This window comes from Dermochelys coriacea, chromosome 14, assembly GCF_009764565.3.
Source record: "Dermochelys coriacea isolate rDerCor1 chromosome 14, rDerCor1.pri.v4, whole genome shotgun sequence".
In the NCBI taxonomy this organism is placed as follows: domain Eukaryota; kingdom Metazoa; phylum Chordata; order Testudines; family Dermochelyidae; genus Dermochelys; species Dermochelys coriacea.
This window is the reverse complement of record NC_050081.1, coordinates 3,966,824-3,991,995: the sequence shown is the minus strand read 5'-3', so window position 1 is coordinate 3,991,995 and position 25,172 is coordinate 3,966,824. Positions and strand designations below refer to the sequence as shown.

General features: G+C 62.3%; 1 protein-coding gene across 6 annotated transcripts in view; it reads right to left on the bottom strand.

The window, feature by feature from the left end:
- SDK2 (sidekick cell adhesion molecule 2) overlaps positions 1-25,172 on the bottom strand; it is a 168,418-nt gene that overhangs the window by 23,024 nt on the left and 120,222 nt on the right. For 5 of the 6 annotated variants that reach the window (XM_038372211.2, XM_038372213.2, XM_038372212.2 and 2 more), the window contains exons 5-27: positions 22,089-22,222; positions 19,698-19,809; positions 18,987-19,177; positions 18,472-18,555; positions 18,189-18,383; positions 17,310-17,426; positions 15,891-16,058; positions 15,484-15,586; positions 14,492-14,668; positions 13,178-13,314; positions 12,578-12,725; positions 12,341-12,481; positions 12,037-12,218; positions 11,397-11,512; positions 8,616-8,811; positions 7,981-8,079; positions 6,971-7,162; positions 6,463-6,584; positions 6,184-6,293; positions 5,567-5,717; positions 1,378-1,615; positions 1,059-1,174; positions 68-257 (exon numbers count right to left, since the gene is read on the bottom strand). In XM_038372211.2, coding sequence (XP_038228139.1) covers positions 68-257; positions 1,059-1,174; positions 1,378-1,615; positions 5,567-5,717; positions 6,184-6,293; positions 6,463-6,584; positions 6,971-7,162; positions 7,981-8,079; positions 8,616-8,811; positions 11,397-11,512; positions 12,037-12,218; positions 12,341-12,481; positions 12,578-12,725; positions 13,178-13,314; positions 14,492-14,668; positions 15,484-15,586; positions 15,891-16,058; positions 17,310-17,426; positions 18,189-18,383; positions 18,472-18,555; positions 18,987-19,177; positions 19,698-19,809; positions 22,089-22,222 — 3,419 coding nt within the window. Of the gene's footprint in view, positions 1-67; positions 258-1,058; positions 1,175-1,377; positions 1,616-5,566; positions 5,718-6,183; positions 6,294-6,462; positions 6,585-6,970; positions 7,163-7,980; positions 8,080-8,615; positions 8,812-11,396; positions 11,513-12,036; positions 12,219-12,340; positions 12,482-12,577; positions 12,726-13,177; positions 13,315-14,491; positions 14,669-15,483; positions 15,587-15,890; positions 16,059-17,309; positions 17,427-18,188; positions 18,384-18,471; positions 18,556-18,986; positions 19,178-19,697; positions 19,810-22,088; positions 22,223-25,172 lie in introns of those variants that run through there. The other variant, XM_043497291.1, reaches the window with a different exon arrangement.

Below are 25,172 nucleotides of genomic sequence, written 5' to 3'. Positions count from 1 at the left end.
CGCTGCAAGCGCCGCCCCGTCCAAGGCCCCTGTCAGCGGGAATGGGCGGGGAAGGAGGGGCGCCTACCGTCATCCAGAGTTCTCTCCAGGATGGGTGGGGAGCTGGGCGCGCCGTCTCCGATCCGGGTGAAAGCCAGCACGCGGATCTCGTACAGCACGTACTTGCCCAGGCCCGCGAGCTGGGCACTGCGGGAGGCGTTCCCCTCCGCCGGCCAGAACCGAGCCCGCGCATCCGAGTCCTTCTCCTTGTACACGACCTGGAACACAGCCCACGTGAAACCGACGGAGCCAGCACCACACGCCCCGGGGCTGCCCTGCTGTGCCAGCCGAACCCACTTCCCAAGCTGAATGGGGCCCCGCAACAGCCTCTCATTTCACAACCCCATGTAGGTCACCAGGGGACAGAGCACCATGCCGCGTGCAGGGCAGCCCGTCCCCAAGGAAAAGCCATGGCAGGAGCATTGACAGGCATGTTTCGGGGAGCCCAGGAGTGGAATAGCCACAGGCCACAGGACTGGGGGAGCAGGGGTTGCGGGTCGGGATTGAGGGGACCAGCAGAGCTGGTGGGGGGCAGCCCAGGGCTGGCATAGCAGGGGGGCTGTGGATCGGGATTGAGGGACAGAGCTGGTGGGGGGAGCCCAGGGCTGCGTCGCAGGGGGCTGTGGGGGGGGGTTGAGGGGCAGAGCGGGTGGGGGGGAGCTCAGGGGTGCATTGCAGGGGGTTGTGGATCAGGATTGAGGGGCAGGGGCACAGTTGGGGGGGGAACCCAGGGCTACGTTGCAGGGGGCTATGGGTGGGTTTGAGGGGCAGAGCTGGTGGGGGGAGCCCAGGGCTGTGTCGCAGGGGGCTGTGGGGGGGGGTTGAGGGGCAGAGCGGGTGGGGGGGAGCTCAGGGGTGCATTGCAGGGGGTTGTGGATCAGGATTGAGGGGCAGGGGCACAGCTGGGGGGGAGCCCAGGGCTGCATCGCAGGGGGGTGTGGGTGGGGCTGAGGGGCACCGGCCCAGCTCTTGAGGGGGCTGCTGCGTCCGAACGAGCGATCACATGGGCTGACACCCACCTTGTAGCCCAGGATGAGCCCGTTGCGATCCGCCTCGGGGATCTCGTTCCATCGGACCAGCATGCTGCTGGAGGTGGTGGCCAGCGCGGACACGTTGGTGGGGCCGGACGAGGGGACTGGCGAGGGGAGAAGAAAGTGAGATCAGAAGCTGGCCCAGCTGCTGCCCGTGGCAGTGGGGCCGGGAGCCGGGCAGGGCACACCCAGGCTGGGGGTCTGATGGGCACTGCAAGCTCAGGGGCAGCTGGGCATAAGACAGGGATCTCTCCGCCAGCCCAGAGGTGGGGCAGGCCCCAGACCCGGCGTGGGGAGCGGCAGGTACCTGACTCCCTGGTGCGTCCCAGCACGACGTGGCTCCAGGGCCCGGCCCCGATGGCGTTGAAGGCCTGGACCTGCACGCGGTACTCGGTCCACTCCTCCAGGTCCTCGATGGTGAACTCCCGCTCCACCCGGTCGTGGATCACGTGCACCACCGTCCTGCCCCGCCCGTCCGCCCGCGTGTACCGCAGCTTGTAGCCCACCGACTCCGGGTTCCCGTTGTACTCCAGCTCCGGGAGCGGCTGGGGGAGGGGGTGACACTCAGCACCAGCCGCCCTGACCCCCCCCGCTAACAAATGGACCCTCCCCCACACCCAGCACTGCCCCCCAAACCCACGTACCCTCCCCCCATGCCTAGCACAGCCCCCCAAACCCACGTATCCTCCACCCACGCCCAGCACAGCCCCCCGCTAACCCGCGTACCCTCCCCCCACGCCCAGCATAGCCCCCCAAACCCACGTACCCTCCCCCACACCCAGCCCAGCCGCCGCTAACCCACGTACCCTCCCCCACACCCAGCACAGCCCCCAAACCCACGTATCCTCCACCCACGCCCAGCCCAGCCCCCGCTAACCCGTGTACCCTCCCCCACGCCCAGCACAACCCCTGCTAACCCACGTACCCTCCCCCCACGCCAGCCCAGCCCCCGCTAACCCGCGTACCCTCCCCCACACCCAGCACAACCCCTGCTAACCCACGTACCCTCCCCCCACGCCAGCCCAGCCCCCGCTAACCCGCGTACCCTCCCCCCACGCCCAGCATAGCCCCTCAAACCCATGTATCTTCCACCCACACCCAGCCCAGCCCCCGCTAACCCACGTACCCTCCCCCACACCCAGCACAGCCCCCCAAACCCATGTACCCTCCCCCACACCCAGCACAGCCCCCAAACCCACGTATCCTCCACCCACGCCCAGCACAGCCCCCCGCTAACCCGCGTACCCTCCCCCCACGCCCAGCATAGCCCCCCAAACCCACGTACCCTCCCCCACACCCAGCACAACCCCTGCTAACCCACGTACCCTCCCCCCACACCCAGCACAGCCCCCGCTAACCCGCGTACCCTCCCCCCACGCCAGCCCAGCCCCCGCTAACCCGCGTACCCTCCCCCCACGCCCAGCATAGCCCCCCAAACCCACGTACCCTCCCCCACACCCAGCCCAGCCGCCGCTAACCCACGTACCCTCCCCCACACCCAGCACAGCCCCCAAACCCACGTACCCTCCCCCACACCCAGCACAGCCCCCAAACCCACGTACCCTCCCCCACGCCCAGCCCAGCCCCCGCTAACCCGTGTACCCTCCCCCACGCCCAGCACAACCCCTGCTAACCCACGTACCCTCCCCCCACGCCAGCCCAGCCCCCGCTAACCCGCGTACCCTCCCCCACACCCAGCACAACCCCTGCTAACCCACGTACCCTCCCCCCACGCCAGCCCAGCCCCCGCTAACCCGCGTACCCTCCCCCCACGCCCAGCATAGCCCCTCAAACCCATGTATCTTCCACCCACACCCAGCCCAGCCCCCGCTAACCCACGTACCCTCCCCCACACCCAGCACAGCCCCCCAAACCCATGTACCCTCCCCCACACCCAGCACAGCCCCCAAACCCACGTATCCTCCACCCACGCCCAGCCCAGCCCCCGCTAACCCGTGTACCCTCCCCCACGCCCAGCACAACCCCTGCTAACCCACGTACCCTCCCCCCACGCCAGCCCAGCCCCCGCTAACCCACGTACCCTCCCCCCACGCCCAGCATAGCCCCCCAAACCCACGTACCCTCCCCCACACCCAGCACAACCCCTGCTAACCCACGTACCCTCCCCCCACACCCAGCACAGCCCCCGCTAACCCGCGTACCCTCCCCCCACGCCAGCCCAGCCCCCGCTAACCCGCGTACCCTCCCCCCACGCCCAGCATAGCCCCCCAAACCCACGTACCCTCCCCCACACCCAGCCCAGCCGCCGCTAACCCACGTACCCTCCCCCACACCCAGCACAGCCCCCAAACCCACGTACCCTCCCCCACACCCAGCACAGCCCCCAAACCCACGTATCCTCCACCCACGCCCAGCCCAGCCCCCGCTAACCCGTGTACCCTCCCCCACGCCCAGCACAACCCCTGCTAACCCACGTACCCTCCCCCCACGCCAGCCCAGCCCCCGCTAACCCGCGTACCCTCCCCCACACCCAGCACAACCCCTGCTAACCCACGTACCCTCCCCCCACGCCAGCCCAGCCCCCGCTAACCCGCGTACCCTCCCCCCACGCCCAGCATAGCCCCTCAAACCCATGTATCTTCCACCCACACCCAGCCCAGCCCCCGCTAACCCACGTACCCTCCCCCACACCCAGCACAGCCCCCCAAACCCACGTACCCTCCCCCACACCCAGCACAGCCCCCAAACCCACGTATCCTCCACCCACGCCCAGCACAGCCCCCGCTAACCCGTGTACCCTCCCCCACGCCCAGCACAACCCCTGCTAACCCACGTACCCTCCCCCCACGCCAGCCCAGCCCCCGCTAACCCGCGTACCCTCCCCCCACGCCCAGCATAGCCCCCCAAACCCACGTACCCTCCCCCACACCCAGCACAACCCCTGCTAACCCACGTACCCTCCCCCCACACCCAGCACAGCCCCCGCTAACCCGCGTACCCTCCCCCCACGCCAGCCCAGCCCCCGCTAACCCGCGTACCCTCCCCCCACGCCCAGCATAGCCCCCCAAACCCACGTACCCTCCCCCACACCCAGCCCAGCCGCCGCTAACCCACGTACCCTCCCCCACACCCAGCACAGCCCCCAAACCCACGTACCCTCCCCCACACCCAGCACAGCCCCCAAACCCACGTATCCTCCACCCACGCCCAGCCCAGCCCCCGCTAACCCGTGTACCCTCCCCCACGCCCAGCACAACCCCTGCTAACCCACGTACCCTCCCCCCACACCAGCCCAGCCCCCGCTAACCCGCGTACCCTCCCCCACACCCAGCACAACCCCTGCTAACCCACGTACCCTCCCCCCACGCCAGCCCAGCCCCCGCTAACCCGCGTACCCTCCCCCCACGCCCAGCATAGCCCCTCAAACCCATGTATCTTCCACCCACACCCAGCCCAGCCCCCGCTAACCCACGTACCCTCCCCCACACCCAGCACAGCCCCCCAAACCCACGTACCCTTCCCCACACCCAGCACAGCCCCCAAACCCACGTATCCTCCACCCACGCCCAGCACAGCCCCCCGCTAACCCGCGTACCCTCCCCCCACGCCCAGCATAGCCCCCCAAAACCCACGTACCCTCCCCCACACCCAGCACAACCCCTGCTAACCCATGTACCCTCCCCCCACACCCAGCACAGCCCCCGCTAACCCGCGTACCCTCCCCCCACGCCAGCCCAGCCCCCGCTAACCCGCGTACCCTCCCCCCACGCCCAGCATAGCCCCCCAAACCCACGTACCCTCCCCCACACCCAGCACAACCCCTGCTAACCCACGTACCCTCCCCCCACACCCAGCACAGCCCCCACTAACCCGCGTACCCTCCCCCCACGCCAGCCCAGCCCCCGCTAACCCACGTACCCTCCCCCACACCCAGCACAGCCCCATAAACCCACGTACCCTCCCCCCACGCCCAGCACAGCCCCCCGCTAACCCGCGTACCCTCCCCCCACGCCCAGCATAGCCCCCCAAACGGACGTACCCTCCCCCACACTCAGCACAGCCCCTGCTAATCCACGTACCCTCTGCCCACACCCACCACAGCCCCCACTAACCCTGATACCCTCCCCCCACACCCACCACAGCCCCCTGCTAACCCACATACCCTCCCCCCACGCCCAGCACAGCCCCCTGCTAACGTACCCTCCCCCACACCCAGCACAGCCCCTCACTAACCCCATTCATCCAGGTTCATCCCCTTGCCAAACTAACCTGTGTGCAGGTCCCCCCAAGCACACAAAGGTCTATTAGCCTCCCCCGCATTGCAATGCACAGCCAGGCTGCTCCCCCGCACCCCACAGGAAGACAGTGGCTAATGCTGCATTAAACACGGCTGCAGCCCCCAGATCCTGTGACTGCCATTTTCTCTCTGCTTCATTCCCGGCTCCCGACCCAAGGGAGCGCCCTAGGCAGTGCCCATCCGGGCAGGGGGTGGGCACCGGCCTGGGGTTTCTTGGCCGTGCCGCATTGTCGCTTACCATCCAGCGCAACCACAGGCTGGTCTCGCTGGCCGTCCGCAGGGTGACGTTGGCGGGCGCCACGTCCGGGGGAGCCTGCAGGGTCTGCATCCTTCTGGAGGGCACGCTGGGCGGGCTGGTGCCCACGATGTTCACCTGCCGCAGGCGGAAGCTGTGCGGAGCGGAGCCGAGTCACCGTGGGCAGAGAGGGGACTCAGGAGGGCTGCGGGCACCCCCCCATTCCCTTCCCAAGGGCAACAGGGCATGGACTACAATACAACCCCCATTCCCTGTCAGCACATAGCTCAGGGCGTCCCCACCGGCAACGCTGCACCCATGCTATGCTCTGGCGGACACTAGGGGGTACTGATGCTGGGGAGAGGTTCAACCGCACCTGGGACCCAGAGCCCCCCTCCCTGATGTTCTGCTGGGTGCATGGTGCTAGGGGAAGAGAGGCTCTGCCCAGCCCCTCTGGGGTACCTGTCTTTGGGAGAGGAAAGCCTGGGGCCCGATGGGCTGAGAAGACCCATTAGGGCCAGGCCCCCATGCCACCCACGGTGGGTGCCAGCTGTCTGCAGGGCAAGGAGGGGGGTGGTAGCAGCCTTGGCACTTGCCAGGCGCCGGTCCCCAGCACCCACCTGTAGTACATGTAGGGGTGGAGGTTGGGCACCTCCATGGAGCGGGCGTCGGGGTCGTTGGCCAGCTGGTGAATGAGCTCCCACTCCTCGTTCTCGCCGATCTGACCCACCTGTGGACAAGGGGGTGGCGTGAGGGGCGGTGGTGCTGCCTGTGCCACACGTGGGCCTGTCAGCGCAGTGTCCCAGCCCCAGAGCCCCTACGCGCAAGGTGCTGTACAACCCCTCAATAGGCCTGGGCTCCCCGGCTCCTTCACCTCCCCCCCCCAGAGACCCCCTCACCTGAGCTTCCACCAGCCAGCGGGAAATGGAGGTCTTCCCGTCGTAGCCCGGCCTGAACTGGAGCGTCACGGAGCGCGGGCCGATGTTGGAGATGCCCAGATTGGTCGGTGCGCCGGGGAGCTCTGTGGGGAGAGGAGAGGATGGGAGGGGACGACCTGTTGCGGGAGCCGAGGGGCAAGTGCGGCCGGCCTTCCCCCTCCCATCCTGGGCACCCCGCCCACAGCAGCAGCGAGGGGAGATGGCAGGGGAGAACAGCACAGCCGCCAGAGCATCACGCGCACGCCCTGGCAGCGATAGGGGCAGAGTCATCCCCAGCACGAGTGGCCGGGGCTGGCTGACGGCTGCTAAGGCCTGAAGAGCCAGCTCCTGCTCTGTGCCGTCCTTGCTGCAGACCCGCTCCCAGCGCATTCTTCATGGGGTGCCCTTGACCCAGGGCCCGCTCGTCCTCTGCCGGAAGCCAGCAGGAGTGCGGTGACGGGAGCAGAAGGGGGCTGGGAGCCGGGTTTACCTGGAGGCACCCCAGAGGAGATGGTGGATGAGGACACCTGGCCCTGCCCCTTGGACGTCATGGCGGCCACCTCGATGGTGTAGGTGGTGAGGGCGGTGAGGCCGGTGACGCGGTACTCCAGGGTGACGTTGGGCAGGTAGTGCGTCACCCGCGTGTTGGTGCGGTTGTACTCCTCCCAGGAGATCCGGTAGCCTGCAAAACACAACCCAGCCACATGGACACATGGGTGTCACGCTTTACGCTCCATTGCGGGAAACTTCCCCGCCCCCTTGGGAGGGAGACTCCCTTCAACTTGCCCGCACCCCTCCCCAGGCCACCGCGTGGACCCCAGCCAATGTAGTGTCACCCCCCATGCTTTGCCGGCAGAGGGGCCTCACTTCACAGATCTCCCCAGTAGCCTGACAGCCCGGTGCAAGGGGCCACTAGCCAGAGGCCGAAGGGTGCACAGACAGCTCCTCGAGCCAACGCTGGTCCCTTCTGCCCCAGACCTCTCGCTTACCAACCCCTCTGCAGTTCGGGCACAAGGAGTGGGATGTTCAAGCCGCCTGGGGGGTTGGGAAGGTCCCACCCGACGGCTCCTGCCCTGAATTCTCCATCAAGCGTTTGCCATGGAGCCGGTTCTCCACCATCGTCCATAGCAACATCCGCCCGGTGTGGCGGGCACTGCCCCGGCCACGCCAGCATCTCCTTGGCACTCTGTGATGTGGAGGGAGCCAGATGTGGCTGGGAGACTGGGGCCGAGGGGAGCGGGGTGGAAATGGGGTAACTGAAGCACCCCAGGAGAACAGCAGCAGCTGCAAGGACGTTAGGCCCCCACCATGCAGGAAGGAAGGCGTTGGGGGCTGGGGAGACAGGACTGTCCCATGGCACAGAGTGTGTTCCCGGCTGCGGCCTTGGGCAGCACCAGGCTGTCTCTGTTTGGAAGCATGGAGCTGTGCTGATCGTGCTGGGCCTGCAGCTCAACTGGGCCGGGGGAGAGTCTGGTGAGCAGCCCTCCGGGAGCTCCTTACCGGTCAGGATGCCGTTCTTCTCCAGGGGCTCCTGCCAGCTGACCTTCAGCGACGTGTCCAGGATGTCGCTGAAGCTGAGGTGCCCCACGGGGCCAGGCACTGCCCAAAAAACCCCAACGCCAAGAGTTAGAACGGAGCAAGCAGCGCACATCTCAGCACCCGCTTAGCAGCCCGGCCGAGGTGAGCCGGGGTCTCCCCAGGGCGCTGGCCAGTGAAAGCGAGTGGTGAGCTGGAGTGAGTGGGGGTCCCCCAAGGTATTCCCCATGGTGAGCTGGAACGAGCAGGGGTCTCCCCGGGGTACCCCCCGTGGTGAGCTGGAACGAGCGGGGGTCTCTCCGGGGTACCCCCCGTGGTGAGCTGGAGCGAGTGGGGGGTCTCCCCGGGGTACCCCCCGTGGTGAGCTGGAACGAGCGGGGTTCTCCCCGGGGTATCCCCCGTGGTGAGCTGGAGCGAGCGGGGGTCTCCCCGGGGTATCCTCTGTGGTGAGCTGGAGCGAGCGGGGGTTTCCCCAGGGTATCCCCCATGGTGAGTAGGGGGAGGTTCTAGGGCCCAGGTCCCTGGCTCTGCAGGAGCCTCTGGGAGCTGGGCTGCCCGCCCCACCCTATGTCCCAAGGGAATGCAAGGCCTCCCCGTACCGTCCTCGCGGGTGCGCACCAGCTGCAGCGGGCTGCGCGGGCCATCCCCCGGTGTGGTGAAGCACACCACTGAGGTGAAGTACTCTGTGAACTTCTTCAGGCCTCCAATATAGCCCACATGGATGCTGTCCTGGAAGTTGGGCCTCACCGTCACCACTGTCACCTCCTCCTCCTGCTCCGGCTCCCACGCGATCAGCTAGGGGTGCAAAACAACAGTGTCCTGGCCCCGTGTGGGGGTGAGAACCAGCCCTCAGCCCACAGCTGCCCCTTCAGTAGTCTCTCCTCCCAAAGGACGGGTCATGAGTGATGGAAACGCCCGGGGTGTCCACTGATCATAGAGGGACGCCAAGAAGCCAGCAGGAAGGGCTGCCCATGTGGGGGCTCCACAAGCAGTTCCAGCTAGCTAGCAGGGTGTATGGGGGGGATTTCAAGGCCAGAGGGGACCATTCTGGGCATCGAGTCTTTCTGACCTCCTCTGTAACACAGGCCAGACACCCTCGCCCAGCGATCCCCACGTTAAGCTCAATCATTTGTGCCTGACTAGCACAGTATCTTTTGGTCTGCATTCAAAGACACTGAGTGATGGAGAATTTACAACCTCCCTTGGTAACCTGCTCCATACTTAATTAGACAGAAGGGAAGGTGTGCCAAGAGTAGACAGAGCCAGATGGTGATAGATAAGCTAAGGACTTGTTAATCTCCTTTCAGCTGTTGCAGAGTCCTGACCTTGGCAGCAATGGTCAGGCAATAGGAGTTTGTTTCTGATGAGTCCGTTTCTAGCTAGTGTGACTTTTGGGGTATAAGATCCTGGATCTCCTCTGAACTCAGCTCACTCCCCCAGCTTGATCCTGCATTTGGCCATGACACTGGAGTCTGGCTTTCACGGGGCGCTGTCAGACAGGCCAGAAGAGATGTGGGGAGGGGGAATGGAGCGACTTTGCAATATCAGTGGAAAGGTTCCCAGCGTTGGGTTTAGCTGGCCCCCAAACACTGCAGCACCCGGCTCTGGCAGGAGACTCAACCAGGGCAAGGGGCCCGACTATTTTCAGTGCCCAGGCTCAGCGAAGGGCAAAACATAAAACAGACCAGAAAACAGGGAAAAGGTAAATCTGATGCTTAAAACTAGGTTGTGGTCAACAATCAAAGGAGTTGTTAGCAACACAGGCCGTGTTGGGGGTGGGTGGGTGGGTTATTTTTAATATATGATTTTTAACTTTTAATAAAGAACATTTTTAAAACAGCCTAATTATTATGATTATTTGCTATGGCAGGTGCTCTACAAACACAGAACAAAGAGATGACCACTGTCCCAGAGATCGGGCAATCTCTGAGCGCTTAACAAACTTCGCAGGCTCCTGGCCACCAGCCAATAAGTTGAACTCTGAGGTGCTTGTGAACTGGACACCCACTGCCTTTTCACTCACAAGCCATGGGGGATGGCTTTGCTTTCCCCAAGGGAACAGAGATTTCCTTTGGGGAGGGGGGCGTCTCCCCACACGTCTCTTCAAGACAATGCAAACCCGCCAACGCATCTCCAAATCAAAGCTTTTCATTCAGAGACTCTCATTTATTCGGAGTTGATTAAACATCAATTAATGGTGCAAAGCAAACACTCGATGAGTTTTAATAAGCGTTTGTATTTATCCATACAAAACAACAGACAGCTGATGCTTTGTGATTAACTCCCCCAATAACAATGCACAATAGCCTGCTTTCCTATGGAGTTACATTTAGAAGGGACGTCTAGGCATTAAATTGGGACCGTGGAAGATAGCCTATAGCAAATTAATTAGATACTAATTAGGCCCCAAAATACTAAGTGGCATTTAATAAGTATGTTAAATATCCTGCTTACTCTGGTTATCTCGTTTGTTGGCAATTAAATTCCTGAACTTCTTTGCAGTAGATTAAGAAACAAGTATAATATTTTAATTCAATGTAATTAATGAAAATTTGAATTAATTACAATTTGGAATTAATTACAGAGCATCGGAGGCTGAGCTCCTGTGTAAGTGTTAAATCTTAGGAAATATTATTTTAATAGTCAGTTAGACTCAATTAGAAGACCTGCTTTTGGGGGGGGGGGTTTAAATGCAAAGGGAAGCTATTTTTGTTAAGGATCTGGGAAGCAGACACAGGAAAGACTTTTCCTCGGAAAGAGGTTTAGAAAGTTTGAGGCCAGGAGTGTGAAATGAGGGTTTAAGCAAAGATGTGGACGATTTTATTCACATTGCCGGCTCGCCCCCTGATGGAGAATCCAAGACGGTGGCGCAGTTCAGAGCAAAGATGGATTAGCGTCTCCTAGTACAGCCCTGAATGTCTGCAACACACGGGCGCAGTGTGTCCTGCCCACCCTGTAGCAGCTGGCTCACATTGAGGATAATAAGCCTACTACTGCTGCCAGCTAGTGGAGTTATTCTGTTAGCTCAGTGGGAGAGGTTGGTGCTGGAGGACCCAGGTCCAAGCCCGAGTGATGACCCATGGAGAGGGAGATGCTGTTTCACTCTCACTCCAGGGAGGTAAGGAAATGAGACATGGACCAGCTGTAGCTAAGTGCGAATGCGTGAGAAGAAAGGAATGTATTGGCCGTGGGACTGAGCTGAGAGTGCTCAGCACCCCCTAGGATCAGGGCCTTCTTCCACGCTGGGTTTCCTACCCCCAGCTTTGCTCAGGCTGATGAGGCCCGTACTGCTGGTGGGTGTCTCAAGGAGCGGGTGCCATCCTGTGCCTTGTGTTAGATTTGCAGCTGGGGAGCCCTCTCCTCCCCCGTCTCCCCCTTACCTTGTATCCCTGGTTGATGCCATTTATGAACTGGGGGCTGGGCGGGTTCCAGGTGAAGCGGATGGTGGTGGCGTTGGTGGCCTCGGCCTGTACGTTGCCCGGGGGCACGGTGGGAACTGCAGGACGGGAGGACAGGCTCAGCATGGGGGCGGGGACACTGTGCGGGATGGAGGTGCTGCTGGACATGGGGCTTGCAGTCAGGGGCACTGGCAGCGGCAGCATCTCTCTGGTCAGCCAGCCTCTCTCCCAGCCACGGCACCAGGACACCCCCCGTGAGCTCTGAAACGTCCCTGGGAACGGAGGCACCGCAGAGCCCAGCTCTGCTCCTGCCCCAACCGCAGGGCAGGTTTGCTTGGGGGGCGGGGGCGGGATGCTGCCTGGGGCAGATACTGGCCAGGCCCCTCCAGGGACCCAACAGCATGGCTGCCCAAGCCGCCTGGCAAATGCTGCTTTGCAGGGCGGTGATCTGGGTTCGGAGCCCACTGCTGATCTCCTGGCCCCCAGAAGCTTGTGAGCTGAGGCCGGGCTCATGAACCCCCCAAGGCTCAGTACCCCTCAGCCCTTCCCTGCGCAGACTGGGCCAGCGGAGACCCAGCCCCTTCCCCCCGGAGCTGGGCAAAGCCCCCCCCTCCTCGCCCACCTCCCTGCAGGGTCCACTCGGTCACCCTGGCGCTGTAGACCCCCAGGCCGGCGCTGTTGTACGCCGCCACCTCGATCTCGTAGTTGGTCCAGATGATGAGATCCTCCAGGAGCAGGTTGTTGACCTCGGCGTTGGTGATGTTCTTGAACTGATAGCCGACGGGCAGGCCGGCCAGGCAGAACCTGGGGGCAAGGGGAGGGCAAGTCAGGCCAGCAGGCAGCCGGGTCCCTTCTGGGACCTAGGCAGATGCCATGCTGGGGACCGGCCGGGTGGGGAGGGCCGGCTCCCCACCCCAGTGGCCTACCTGATGAGGTAGCCTTTCAAGATGCCATTCTGGTGGCTCTCGGGAGGCGGCTGCCACTGGATCATGATGGACTGGTTGGTCCTGCCGCTGGCGATGACGTTCTGCGGGGGCGCGGTGGGGGGCTCCTCCGGCAGGGACACCCTGGGAGGGGAGGCAGTGAAGGTAGGGAGTGAGACCCCCCCGCCCTGCCCTGGCCAGCTCCTGGGCTACGCAGGAGGCCACCTGGACCCACCTTACCTCTCGGTGTCCTTGCTGAACTGCCCTTTGCCCACATCATTGGCAGCGCAGAGGCGGAATTGGTAGGAGCGAGCGGGCACCAGGCCTTGCACCACCACGGAGGTCGCCTCGGGGTCAATGCTGGCCATGAGGGTGGTCCAGGGGGCGTCTGTGGGGCAGAGAGGGGAGGGGTGGAGCGGAGAGCCAGCACGGGGCTGGGGGGCAAACACGGTCCTTTCAGTCGCCAATAGGCCCCATCTCCGCTCCCTGGCCTGGTGCCCACTGCTGTCAGGGGTCCCTGGCTGGCTCCCGGCTGTCAGGGAGCCATTCTCCACGATGCGCTGCAAGCAAAGCCTCTGGGGTGTGGAGGGTGAACTCGCCTGCAGGGGAGAGCCCCAGGCCCTGTCCTGATGGCGTGCGGTTGGTTAGTGCCACAAACCAGGGAGCTGTGTATGGCCATTGCATGCACACTTGTAGCTGGACTTCCCCCTGCCCTTCGCAGGTTCCCTCTTGGGGAGCCCAGTTGGGCGGGCCAGGCCCACTCACCCCTGTGCCCGCTCCCCAGCCCCAGCGCCCTGCTCCCAGTGCCCTACAGCGGGGTGGAAGTGACAGATGCCTTACTGTTCTCGGAGACCTCGAGGATGTAGTGCAGCAAGGGGCTGTTCCCGTCAAAGGGCTTGGCCCACGTCAGGTTGATAGCGCGCTTCTCCAGTGGGCTCAGCACGGCCGCCGGGTTCTCCGGGGCATGGGGGAGCTGCCTGGAGGGGGAGAAGAAACCAGCGTTGGAAATAGTGGGACGGCTTCAGAGGGGACGGTGCCCTGGGCGGGGGTGTGTCGAAGTGGGACTGTTCTTAATGTTTCCTCTGAATACTGTAGGGGTGCCTCAGTTTCCTCTATACATTTCTTAAGTCTCTAGGTGGTGAGATAAGGGGGTGTAATTGTTGCAGAGCAAAGGGCCAGTGTACATAAATGGCTGACTCTCTGTCTCCTGGCCACTGATGGCCTGGGCCCTTCCCCCCTGCAAGGTGAGAGCTAAAGGGTTGGAGAACAAAGGAATCCGGTGACCTACAGGCCCCAGAAAGAGACAAAGCCCAGAGAAGGAGGAGCTGGACAGTGAGTCAGTTTGGGCAGGCTGGGGACGAGGAGTGAAGTGCAGACGGGGTTGTCTGACTCACTGCCCCCCCATATTGGACCTGGCTGAGGGGTCCTGTTCTCTGCACCTACAAGCTCTGGTTTAGACCATGTTCCTGTCGTCTAATAAACCTTCTGTGTTACTGGCTGGCTGAGACTCACGTCCGACTGTAAAGTTGGGGGGCAGGACCCTCTGGCTTCCCCAGGACCCCGCCTGGGCAGACTCGCTGTGGGAAGCGCATGGAGGGGCAGAGGATGCTGAATGCTCCGAGGTCAGACCCAGGAAGGTGGAAGTCGTGTGAGCTGTTTGCCCCGGGGACAGTCTGCTCAAAGAAAAGAGACTTCCCCAGAGTCCTGCCTGGCTTCGTAGGGAGCAGTTCAGAGCATCGCCCTGGGGACTCCATGACAGGGGGGCAGGCAGGGAGGAGGTGGGGCAGGGAGCTGAGGGCATTTGGGGCAGGTCACAGGAGCTCATCCACGTGGGATCTGGCATCGCGAGGACAAGCCTGCCTGTATTGCTGGGCTGCCATGGCACAGGGTGCTGGAGCCTGTGGGCCTGCAGGGTGCCCAGGTTAGATGCATCACAAGGGAGAAGGGGATGCTGTGGCAGGAGGAGGCAGGGTATTTGCGCAGGGGGGATGCCATAGAAGGTACGCTGTGGCTGGAGGGGACCCCGTGGCAGGAGGAGGCAGGGTGTGTGGGCAGGGGGGAGGGGAAGATGCCATGGCAGGAAGCCAGGAGGGCGCCTAGGTGGGAGGACGAGCCCCAGCAGTGTTCCTGTCTCAGGCCAGCAGCCTCCCTCACCTGACACGCAGGTGGGCGCTGCGGGAGTCGTTGCCCCCAGCGGAGAGGACTCGGCAGGTGTAGGTGCCGATGTCCCCAGACCAGGTCTGGGAGATGTGCAGGGTGCCCTCCTCGTCCAGCCGGAGCCGTGGGATGCCGTCCATGCTCACAGGCGCGCCGTCCTTCTCCCAAAGATACCTGCCGCAAGGCCACCACAGGCTTCAGGGCTGTAGCTGGGAATGGAACCCAGGCATCCTGACCCCAGCCCCCCTGTGGCAACCACCAGACCCCACTCCCCTCCAACAGTTGGGGGAGAACCCAGGTGTTCCAGCCCCCACATAACCCCCAGACCCAGCCCTGTCTCTCTGTAACGCGGCAATGTTCCTTGCTCTGAAGGAGTCGTACTGGCCCCTCAGCGGGACGCGCCACGTGGGCTGCCCTGTGCACGCTGGCTGCCCCGTGCACGCTGGCTTCGCTCAGAGCAATCCCCCAGCCTGGGTCTCAGCCTCCAGGTGGGGTGGGGAGGGTGGCATGGGCATGGCCCAGCTCACAGCCTCTCAGGCGCTGTACCCAGGTCGGGCACCGGGTGGCGGTGCAGGGCTGCAATGCCGTGGCTCAGGAAGCTGGGGCGGGGGACACCCGAGATGGCTAGGGGAGCTCCCTCAGCAAGGCAGGATTTATCCCCCCATCAGATACTCAACCGGAGCCATGGGAGCGGATCTCTCAGGGCTGGGGGCTCCGGCTCTGTGGGGAGGGTCCCCTGGCTCCCACCTGCCCAGCACTCAGGGGATGGGGGGGGGGGTTAGTTCACCCACTGCATCTGTGCCCTGCCTGGGGGAATGGGGAAGTCCTTGCTCACCCCCACCCAGCGGGAGCAGGACTGGGACCCCAAACGCCCAGCCAGGGACCTTTGGGCAGGGCTGGGACCCCGAACTCCCTGGCAGGGAGCTCCGGGAGCAGGGTTGGGAGCTGGGGTTCCCAGGACGGTTCCCTGCTAAGCCAAGGCCACGTACCTGACGGTCACACTGGGGTCGTGGGTGACGCCACAGCTCATTGAGGCTTTGGTTCCCTTGATGACACTCTGGTCCTGAGGGGGGGTGGTGATGCGGGTGCGGGCTGGGGAACAGACACATAGTGAGCAGCTGCCTCTGCCAACTGGGGGGCCAGCCCAGGCAAGGCTCTCTCTGGGGCGGAGGGCAGGAGAGAGCATCACAGCTTGGCCAGGGAGGGTCGTGCGCCGCCCTGCCATGCCAGGGGCCTGGGGTCGAGCTCCACGTAATCCTCACAATGGGGCCAGCAGGGGGCACTGGGGAAACCGGACCCAGGGGTGAGAGCTGTGCAGCGCTGGTGCGGGAGATGTCGGTTTGGGTCTGGTGGGGGACAGATGGGGCGGGGGCCAGCAGAGGAGGAACGGCCTTACCCCATACAACGAGGTCCGCAGAAGCCTCGTTCACCCCACGGGAGTTGGTGGCCAAGCAGGTGTAGCTGCCGGCGTCGGTGATGTGCGTGGGGCTGACGAGGAGGCTGCCCGACTCCAGCAGGGTGAAGCGTGGCAGCTGCACTGAGCCGCTGGCCAGGATCCGCTCCCCTGTGGGGAGAGGGGAGAGCCCCGTCATCCGCGGGAAGCGATGGCCAGGGACAGCCCGGCACCCGTAAGCCAGCCCAGCGCCGTGCTCCTGAGCCAGATGGGGAAGGAGCTGGAGGGTCAATGGCTTGTGCTCCCAGCCTGGACACCTGCCTGAGAACCAGCCCACTCACAAGTAACGTGAGTTTGCAGAGTCCTGCAGGGCTGGGAGAACAGGGGGGGCTGCGGATTGAGGGGCATCGACAGAGCAGGGCAGAGTCCATCACACCTGCTCTGAGGCAAGCTCTCAGCCCCTCAATCTCATGCTTACCGAGCCGACCCCCTGGCCTGGCCTGGAAATGCCAGCAGGAAACACTGTCTGTCTCCCAGGCACTCAGCCGGGGGCGGGCGGCGTGGGCTTTGCCCCGGACAAGGAGTGAGAACCTCCTCACAAGGAGCGTTGCGGCCTTAAGAGCCGGCGCCCAGTGGGTTTTGACAGGGCAGTGACGGGGGCCTGTGGGGGAAGCAGTGTAACCGGAGGTGTCCTCTCAGAGGGGGTGGCACGTCGGGAATAGGGTAAGATGCTGCTCCTGGAAGGGGGACATGCCGGGGGCGCGGCAGCAAAGGGACCCGGCCTGGCTGCCACGTGCCCAATGTTATGGGGCAGGCAGGGCATCGCCCAGGGAGTGAGAGCCCAGGTGAGTCCCCCACTGCCTTCTGGCTCAGGTGCATGGCACAGAGCTTTGGGAGCTGCCAGCTGCAATGAACTGGGGCAACACCCACTGCCTTCCCCCCAACTCCTTCCCCCATCTCCAACCAGGGGGCAGGAGGAACCAGAACGTTGCCCCTAGCCCCGAGCTCCTGCCCAGGTTACACCACTAGACCAATGCCCACTGCACCCCCCAGCACACGGGATGCTGATGCGAACCACCGTCTGCGCTGGCTTGGCATTAACTCTCTGACTGCTCCCCCCATCTGAACGGGGGCCCAGCCTCAGCAGTGGGGTGGGGACCAGGTGAAAGGGGGGCGCTGTTCTTGGCAGCAGGAAGGTTGGACGGTTGGGAGAAGGGCCAGGTGCCAGCTGGGAGGTGAAGGAGGGGTCTGCAGAGGGATGGGGGGCACATGATGCATGGGGCAGCAGGAGGGCTCTGCCATAGGCTCTGCCTGGGTGGCGGTTGGGGTGCCCGCAGCTCTGGGCCCTACAAGGACCCCAGGTGACTGTGCCCAGAGACGCAGCCCTGGGACGTGGCCCATCCTCCCCGTGGCCCCCTTTACCTTTCTGCCAGGTGATGGCCGGCCTTGGTGCCCCTGAGGTCTCGCAGCTGAGAACCACGGACATGCCATCAATCACAGTGCTGTCCAGGGGGCCCTTGGTGATGTTGGGAGCGATGCCTGAGCAGAGGAGACACAGAGAAGCCTGTGAAGCGGCTCCCATGGGCCAGCTCCGGGGTGACCCAGCGGCTACCACCAGGCTGCGGCAGCCCCTAGCCCGCTCAGGCTCTCAGCACCTCATCCTTGGGCTGACCCATGCCAGGGGCTTGGGATCCATTCCCACCCCGAGCACCCTCCGGTGCCCAGAGAGAGGCCTCACGCTCCCATGGCTTGTGCTCTCGCAGTTGTCCAGCACCCTCCTTCCCCTCGATGCTGCACAAGGGGCCGGGCAACACTGCCCAGCATGGGACTGGCAGTGAAAGGGCACCAGGGGTTCTCAGTGGCACCGTGCTCAGGGCTGGCACTGCTCCTTTTATCCTTAGGCAGCAACTCCCGCGCCCTATGCTGAGGCATTGGGGTCAGCACTGCCTACTGGGGATCCCCACAGCACAGCACCCCCCAGCGCCACGCTGGGGCATTGGGGTCAGCACTGCCTACTGGGGATTCCCACTCCACTCCCCACAGCACAGGCCCGCCAGCTCCGCACAGGGGTCAGCACTGACTGCCCGGGAGAGTCACCCACCCCACGCCCTGCAAAGCCTAGCTAGATACTCTCTGGAGGTCTCCCAGCGAGGGGCAGCCTTGGCTCGTCCCTGCTGGGCTCCCAGCCTGTGGCACACCCGAGGGGCTGGTGCCAGGCACCGACAGGCCCAGGAGCCGAGAGTCCTGGGCCCACTGCTGGGTGCTATTCCCTGGCCTGCGGGGCTGAGAGCTGGCACCTACTGGTCACTGCCAGGTACGTGGAGGTCTGCACCTCGCCGGCGGCGTTGCGGGCAAAGCACTGGAACATGCCGGTGTCATCGGGCACCAGCCCGCTGATCTGCAAGCTCCCGTCGCCCAGCAGCCGGAACCGTGAGAGCTTCTCCACGTGCACCAGGGCCGCGTCCTTGTACCAGGCCATGGCTGGCGGCGGGACGCCTGCAACCCAAAGCCCGCCCCCGAGAGGCAGCGTTAGACACAAGCAGCCCCGGCTCTGGGCAGCAGCAGTGGGGGGGAGACACGTTACCTTTGGCCTGGCAAGGGATGGTCACCACCTTCTCCATCTCGGCCGTGACGTGCCTCTCCGGTTCCTGGATAAACTGGGGCGGCTCTGCAACGAGACCCCCAGAGGTGGAGGCAAGAACAACTGGAGCAGCCCGCTCCTCTTTCCCCTGTCATTGGATGGAGTAGCCAGCCGGGGGCACCCCCAGGGCCTGGCTCTGATGGGCCCCAGCCGCAGGAGGGTGCTGGAGGCAGCCGAGGGCCTGCGGGGGGCCCCACCCCCTTGCTGTGCAGCCCTGGGGAGCGCACCCAAGAGGCAGAGAGAGCCAGGCAGCCCTCAACTCCCAGCCCGGGCATTGATGCACTCCTCCCCATCGGCCCCTGGCACTGAGAGCCTGGAACGGGCAAAGGCAGGAGCCTGGCCAGGCTGCCACAGCTCCTCCAGCGCCTGCAGGCTGTATGGTGATCCGGTGCCGAGGTCTCCCCAGACTCGCTGCACTTGGGCCTCAGGCCTGGGCTGCCAGAGAGCTGGGCCCTTACCCAGCACGGCGAGGAAGGCCCCCTCGGCCACGGCGGGCACGCTGCTGCTGCGCAGCACGGCCTCGCACTCGTAGTACCCACTGTCGCCCAGCGTGGGGTTGAGGATGGTGAGCCGGCGGTTGTAGTCGCTGAGCCCGCTGGACAGCGGCTCCCCGTCCTTCTTCCAGACGATGTGCAGCTTCATCAGCGGCCTGGGGGGTGAGGAAATCATGGGAGAGCTGCCCCGGACACAGCCTCTGCCCCCCGCCCACCCCAGGCAGCGGTGCCATTGGACCCCCCTGAGTGCCTGCAACCGGAGCCTCCCAGCCCGCAGGGGAACAGGGACCCAGGCATCTAGGGGGAGGGAGGTTTCAGAGCAGCTCTGGGCCAGGGATCAGGTCCCGCTATGTTTGCAGGGCTCAGCGGAAGGGGACCCCGAACCCTAGGGGAGTCTCTGGCCACAACCACAGCAGGATACCTGCCCATGTCACTGGGCTATCTCCCACCCCACAGCAGGAGGTGGGTTCGGAGCTGGTCTTGACCTGCAGCATTCCCCTCTGCACTGCATCCCTCGAGCCCTCTCCTGGTACAGTGGCTCTGGGGCACTGTTGCTATGCCAGGAACCCCACCCCACACCTAGAGGAGCCTGCTCAGGATCTGCCCCAAGGGACAGCCCTGGATAGGCCTCAGACGAGAGTTCAGCCCCAGGGACCTTGGGGGGCAGCTACCCACCTGGCGTTGGCCACGCACTCCATGGTCACTTCCGAGGTGCCGGCCACAACACTGGTGTTCCTGGGCGGGATGATGATGGTGGGAGCGATGGGATCGGCCGGGCCACCAACATCTAAGGGGAGCCAAGGTGGCAGAGCAGGCTGTTAGAAAGCGCCCGGCTCCTCGGCCGACGGGCCTCGCGGGGAGCGGCCATGCACCACCACGGAGCACCAGCGAGCTGGCATGAGTCGAGGGAGAGGGGGCTGTGCTTTCAGTGGCTGGGAACGGGCAGCAGGTGAGTCAGTGCTCTGGCAAGCCTGTCAGAGCCCCTCAGTCCTGCCTCGGAGACCTCCCCAGGCTCAGCATGGCTCCGCTCTGCCCCACACCAACTCCCGGCTCAGTGCACGCTGGCACCCACCTGCTCTCCATCACGGCCTGGCCCACCAGCTGCCCAGACATGGGGGTCCCATGCCCAGATGGTCAGGGATGCCAAGGGTGCTTAGCTGAGTGCCTGGCCATCCCCTTTGGGCAAGGGTTCAGGGGGTTCTGTAACCCACCCTCCCGCATGGTCCCTACAAGCCCTGGAGGGCGTTGGGCATCCATCCCCCGCCCCCTGCTATGGTCCTCCTGGGGTAATCTCGGCAGTCCGGCTTCGGTAGAGAAGGAGGGAGTGGGGAAGTGTAGAAGGCAAAATAATTGCAATGATAAAAAACCCTCGTGTAGGTGCTGTAAAAAAGGGATCGGCGTGAAAGCTGCTGATCTAGCTGAATCCATAAACAGGGCCTCGGCGTTGTTTATTTACATGGCGGGACGCATCATGGCAGCACTGTGGATTAATGGCATGCCAGGCCGAGCCGGGCAGATAAAGCCCAACAAGGAAAGCCATAAAGCAGCCGCAGAGCACACAGCAGGAGGGAGAGAGCAAAGGGATGAGATTGCGCGGGAGCTTTGTACCAAGTCAGGGCTTTTCCGTGGGATAGGTCACTCGGCGGCAGGGACCACGCTGGTCAGGGAGGGCCCTGGCCAGGTGAGGTCAAAGGGGAACCCAGTGCTCATCACAAAACCACCATGTCACTCGACACAACTGGCAGGACAGGCCCTGGCCTAGGGACGCTGGGGCTGTGAGGCGGGATTGAGGGGCACCGGCACAGCCATTGGGAAGCAGAGCCCAGGACCATGCACAGTTGGGTGGAGCTGCAGGGCAGAGCCAAGATGCAGGAGAACAGCTGCACCAGTGCATGGGGAGTCCCTGCCCCATGCAGAGCTCCAGCCCCTGCCAATAGCCCCACATGCGTGGGCAGGAAATGTTGGTGTCATGAGAACCGCTCAAAATGCCCACAGGGGAGGGGAGGCTCACTTGCAAAGAAATCCAGCCCTTTCTGAAAGGCAGCGCTACCCTGAGCGGCTCCTATCCGCTCCCATCTCCAGGGACAGGGCAGGGGATGTGCAGGGAGGAGGCCAGAGAACCTGTGGCGGAGGGAGGGCGTACGGGGAGGGGGCTGGGCTGGTGATATAATTAGCGCCTGCCGGCTCCTGCAGCACGGCCCAAAGAGCCGAAATAAATTTCAAGGAGGCTGAGCTGTTAAGTCAGCAGAAGTTGGAGTCTCCAAAGAGATTTACTGCAAATTAAATTTGGGCCTGAGCCAACGGGAGTGCCAGGAAGCGGGGCCAGAAAGTCAGATGCACAGAGACAGCCCTGTTAAATGCCCTGAAGACACTGGGGTTGTGGGGGGTGAGGGGGTGGGCATCTCCTGGGTGGGGAGGGATGGGATGGGACGAGGCCCTGACAGAGCCAGGAGAGCTATTTGCAGGGAACAATTCCCTCAAAGAATGTAGGGAGCGAGCTGCAACCCCCCACCCCCATCCATGAAATGCCCTGGTACAGCTTCTGCGGCCAGCTGCTCCCTCCTCCCCAGCACCAGACAGCACTACAGAGCCAGTGTCACCATTTAGGCTTCCCTGCTCCCTGGGCGTTCTGGTTAACACCAGACGGAGCATGGGGGCCCATCACCCTCCTCTTGAGAGAGTGCACACACGTCCGCCTGTGCACACACACTGCACCGAGTCTCGATGTTGCGGATCCAACCCAGTGCCAACACTCCACTAGGGTGACCAGATGTCTTGATTTTATAGGGACAGTCCCGATATTTGGGGCTTTTTCTTACATAGGTGCCAATTACCCCCCACCCCATCCTGATTTTTCACACTTGCAATCCGGTCACCCCTACACCCCGCCCCCTGGATCTGGCCCTGGGATTCATGCACCAGGTGGTGCAGAGCCAGCAGGGCACTTATTCTTTCCCTGCGCTTCCTGGATTCTTCCTCTGAGGAACAAGCCCCAGCTCCTCTGAGGAACAGCCTCCGGAAGCTCCGGCCAGCTCCCTTTACACCCCCCCGGAGCCCAGCACTTACTGTCCACGGTGAGCGTGATGGGCTGGCTGGTCTTGTTATCCCCGTTCTTGTCATTCACGGCCTGCACGTAGTACCGGCCTGCGTCGGGCGCCACCGTCGATAGGATGACCAGGGTGTTCTCCAGCGTGATTGCGCTGGCAGGACAAGTGCAGAAGAGACAGCGTGAGAGGAGTGAACCCGCCAAGGGGAGCAAGGGTGTGGGAGGGGGCAGCCCTCAATTTCAGGGATCTTTGGTCCAGGGCCAGTTTCAGGCTGGTCTCTGGACAGGGTTCCCTGCGGACATTCGTATCCAGAGCTGGTGGGGAAGGCAGCTCAGAGCTTAGCTCAGATTCGGTTCACACTCTCCCATTGCGGGTTTCGCTCAGAGGGTAAAATACTACTGCAGGTGCCGAGCACAGTGCAGGAAGCCTCAAATTAACGAGCCCACAAAACCCTTAATCTCGGACAATGAGCAGAATTCACACAATTGATCACGCCTGTCTTTATGTTACCCAGTGCCTAAGCATTGAGGGAGGGGCCGACAGATTAGACAGTTGCCAATTAATAAGCTTTTCTTTTCTTTTCTTTTTTTACCCAATGATCTAATCTGCTGGAAACATAAAATGGCCTGAGGAATATATTTTGCCATTAAATACAAGATAAAGGAGTTTTATCTCCTCCATCCTGCTTTGCAAATAGAAAAGAGACCGGTTCAATTCCCACATAATGTGGGTTACAAATTCAATTCCATCTCGCTGCAGCTGTCAGCACGCAATACTGCTGCCACCACTGTGAGTGTGTGTCCCCCTGTAGTTGTGTGTGTATGTGTGACTGCATGGGAGTGTCTGCCTGGGTGTGTATCTCTGGTCCGGAGACATGGTACAAGTGTGTGTACACTGCATAAGTATTTATATATACACACACGGGAGTGTGAAACACATACCGGGAGCATGTGACTCCTCTAGCAGCTGGTCTGCATAGGAAGTTACAAGCCTACTACAGCTGCCAGTGAGTGGAGGTTCTCATTTAGCTAAAGCAGCAGACATTCAGGCTTTTAGGACTTCAGAGTTCAAACTCCAGTGATGCCTCGAGCAGAGGGGCCGTTACCCATGCCTACGTGTGTGTGTGTATAGAATATGTCTACCTGTGTGCCCCATATGTGTGTCCAGAACGATTACATGTGTGCATGGCTGTAGCGTGTATTATTGGTATGTACATTTACACACGCCATGTACGTGCTCATGGCCAAGGCTGTGCACCGCCTCGCTATTACCCGTGTGTGTGTGTGCGTTAGGTAGGTGAGCACACAAGCGGAGAGGAGGCTGGTGTGGGAGCTCTCTTTCCTCAGGACTAACCCAGGGGAGAATGCGTGTCTCACTAGGAATGTATCTGTCGGCGTGGAGAGAGGGAGCCACTTTTTCCGGCAGAGTATTCCAGCTCGCATGAGTGCCAGCGCTTTCCCTCACCCATTTCCTCTGGCTCCTGCTTTTTTTTTTTTAAATTAATTTTCTCAACGATAAAAAAACCATTAGTTTGTCAAGGCTATCACTGGATCCTAATGTGATGCGCCCACGACATCTGTTAAACATCCTTAATGCTAGTTTAACAAGGACAAATCCAGTCTAGTTCCTTTCGCTTTCTCCCATTAGGTGAGCATGGCAGGGTTTGGATGAATTCTCTCCAATAAACAGCTCTGCTAATGTCTCTGCCTCCCTGCAGTCGGGTTGGCGGGAGGGGGGATCGGGACGTCTGACACACATCTGAAAGGCTGTGAGAGAAATCCGAGATGCCCTTCTGCAGCCTCAAAATATTGATGGTCCAGGAAACAGTACTTTGCCTGATCTCGAAGCAGCCTGACCCACAATTTAGCACAATCCAGGGATGCAAGTACACCCCCATATGGCTCCATCCCCCAGCTGTGGCCCCACCTCTCCTTGAGGTGCCAGCAGGTTTCAGAATTAAGATGAATGAGGCATCTTGGAGCTATTGTTTCAGGCTCTCTGCAGACTCAGGCAACCAATAGTTACGCTTGGTTTACATTTTCAAACTTTTCTTTGCATGCATGACAGCTAGAAATATATAGATGTTCTTCATCGTGCGACTCCAGGAGCTGTGGCCCAGGCCTACGATATCCACACTTTAAACCAGCCCTGGGCCCAAGCAACCTTGTCATGCAAGACAAGCTCACTGCACCATGGTGACACCGGTGTCACATGCTGGGAGGGAGCGGCACGTCATGGCATAGCAGCAGCAGCATGTCTCAAGGCTGAGAAGCCGCATGACAATGGGGTGGCAGCCCTGAATAATCTGGGCGTCATGTTAACAGCTGTGCCCACCGAGCTGGTGAGAAGTGTGACCCCACAAAATCCCGGAATAAGTGGCAGCCCTAGACTGACCAGCCTGGATCAATTCTTTCACCTTGGGGCTGTTGGAGAGAGCTTGGGGCCAACTCTTTCTTTGCACTCAGGGTCAGCTGGGATGGCAGCACTTCATAGCCATCAGAGCTGGGAATCCCACCCGGCTGTGGAAGACTGCTGGGCCCTGATGCATGCTGGGATGGGCTATCCCGAAGGCAGGAGACCTCAGCTCTGGGGCCCAGTAAGCAGGTACCCAGGACTGGGGGTTTGCATAGTGCTGGGAACCCAATCGCTACAGAGACCTTTGAGGTCAAAAGGGACGTGGCTCCCCTTCCCTCTGCTAGGCTCACCCTCGGCACACCTGGAAGAACCAGCATTCCACAGGTCTGTCAGCAGGGGGTGCTCTTTGCTCTGAAATACTTTCTGAGCAATACCCTGATGCACCAGCAGGAGGTGCTGCCCCTGTTGGGTTATTAGTGTCCTGGTTCCGTTTCCCTGGAGAGTTCATTCCCTTTGCCGTATTTCCTGGCTCCCGCTGGCACGCCGCGTGGCTGTGTGGGGGTGCCGTGATGGATCTAAGAACAGACTACAAAGCCCTCTGGAATCCCGGGGAAGAAAGGGGCTCTAGGGATGTAATGACAATGATAATAAATACTTTGCACTGATACTGCTTGGCCGTGACTGTATGGAACAGCCCAGTGCCTCAGGCGACTGGCTGCTACCTCGGAGGCGACTCCATTGAAAGGAA